At 49.0% G+C, this 2,025-nt stretch overlaps 1 protein-coding gene across 1 annotated transcript; it reads right to left on the bottom strand.

Annotated features, from left to right (window-relative positions):
- Positions 1-1,223: 1,223 nt before the first annotated feature.
- Positions 1,224-1,809, bottom strand: FTHL18 (ferritin heavy chain like 18). The gene is given in 2 exon segments (XM_010994796.3): positions 1,224-1,539; positions 1,542-1,809. Coding segments are annotated over 2 exon segments (546 nt in total). The 3' UTR covers positions 1,224-1,261.
- Between the last annotated feature and the right edge of the window lie 216 nt (positions 1,810-2,025).

The raw sequence follows: 2,025 nt of genomic DNA, 5'->3' as shown, positions 1-2,025 counted from the left end.
GCCAACATGTCAGCTTTTTTGACCTTAGAGTTGTCTTTCTGCTACTTTCTTCAGAAATCAAAACTGTCATTTATTTCAAGATTGTATATTATACTAATCAGAAAGATATTTGTATAAGACTATAAGAATTATTTAGTAAATTATAGTTTAATATCAGTAAAATCTTTTTTATTTTTATTTAAAAAATTTTTTTAAATCTTCTTTTTTATTAAGTTATACTTGACCTACAATATTATATGAGTCTCATGTGTACAAGATTGTGATTTGATATTCTGATACAGTATGAAATAATCACAATAAGCTCAGTTACCATCTGTCACCATACAGTTATTGCAGTCTTATTGACTATATTCCCTGTGTGTACATTACGTCCCTGTGACTTATTTATTTTATAGCTAGATATTCAATATCACAAATTGACCTTCAGCCTTGACCTTTTATTTTTCAGTTCTTCTATTGAGGTAATTTGGGGTTTGGGGTACCATGTTACCTTAAAGAAAGAGTACAGTCAAAAGAAAAAATATATTTGCATCTTTTGTAAGGGCAACATGCATGTCCAGCATGGTGACCTAGGAAGTCACTCCCGTGTCTATGGGCAGGCCAGTCTAAGGCTCAGTTACCATTACTGTAGCCCAGGATGAGCTTGCCAAAGAGAGACTCTGCCAAACTGGCTTCTAAGGTGTCCATCTTGCTACCCAGAATCTACAAACATTAATATTTGCATATTTTAGTAAACTCAAAGTTTTCAGGTAAAATTTAAGAGCCCTTTATTTTAATCCCTGCCCCATCCCATTCCCTTCACTCTTCCTCCAAATACACCACCATTGTGATTTGCAGACCATATTTATATACTTTTACTATTCAGTGGCACCCAAATTCACCAGGGCCCCACCTCCCCCTCCCCCCAATATACCCACGTTGTTCATCAGGGGAACATTGATTTTGTGTTTTCCAGGGTCCCATGCAGTACCTTCTCCCTCCGTCCATGGAGACCCTGAGCTGCATGTGGAAGGGGCATGGGTGGGTGGAGAGACCCCTGGATACCTGTTTTAAACTTACAAAGTGAGAGATGTGCACACGCGAATCAACCAGAGACCTTTATCTATTTAAGAACCAATAACTTTATTGGAAGAAATGGTAACAATGAAAGAAGAAAAATTTAAGTGAACTTTTTTTTTGCAAGGGCAATATTGCCGTATGCATGCCAGGCAGGGTGACCTCGGGAAGTCACCCCGTGACCACGGGGAACTCCAGTCCAGGCTCAGTTCTTGTCGCTGTCGCCCAGGGTGAGCTTGTTGAAGAGGTACTCCACCATGCCGACTTCCGGGGTCCCCATCTTGCGCAGGGTGGTGATGTGGTCCCCCAGCTCCTTGATGAACTCGACCTGCTGGTTCAGGCAGTGGCTCTGCAGGAAGTGGCACAGGTGGGCGTCACTCTTGTTGCTGGCCAGCTGGTGCAGGTGGAGCAGGCTCTGGTTGACGCGCTTCTCTAGGCGCAAGGCGCACTGCATGGCCCGGAGGCCGCTCTCCCAGGCATCGCGTGTGGCTCCCTGATGTCGTGGAAGCAGAGGCGGCCCCCGCGCTGGTTCTGCAGGCGCATCAGGCTCTCGGCCCGTTCCCCCAGGTGCCGCGAGCGCTGCAGGAAGAAGCGGGCCAAGTGCTTCAAGGCCACGTCGTCGCGGTCGAGGTAGAAGGCCATGGCCAGGCACACGTAGGAGGCGTGGAGCTCCAGGGTGACGGGGCTGTTGGTGGCGGCCTGGCAGTCGGGGTGGTAGTTCTGGCGCCCCTGCGAGGGCCCCGCGGGCGTCATGGCTGGCGGCAGGGGGCGCGGCGGGCCTGAAGGCCAAGATCGAGGAGGTGCCGAAGCTGGGGACTCAGAGCATCCCTTGGGTGGGCGATGAGGGTGGCCGGAGGCAGGTGACTCCGGTCAGGGCGGAAGCTCTGGGATGGACCGGAATGTGGTTCCCTTACCTGGGCTTGAGATGGGGAGGGGATGACTAGTTGTGGGCAGAGGGGGGTTGGGGGG

This window comes from Camelus dromedarius, chromosome X (assembly GCF_036321535.1).
Source record: "Camelus dromedarius isolate mCamDro1 chromosome X, mCamDro1.pat, whole genome shotgun sequence".
Lineage (NCBI taxonomy): Eukaryota > Metazoa > Chordata > Mammalia > Artiodactyla > Camelidae > Camelus > Camelus dromedarius.
Note: the sequence above shows the minus strand (reverse complement) of the source record. Positions and strands in the feature narration are given on the sequence as shown.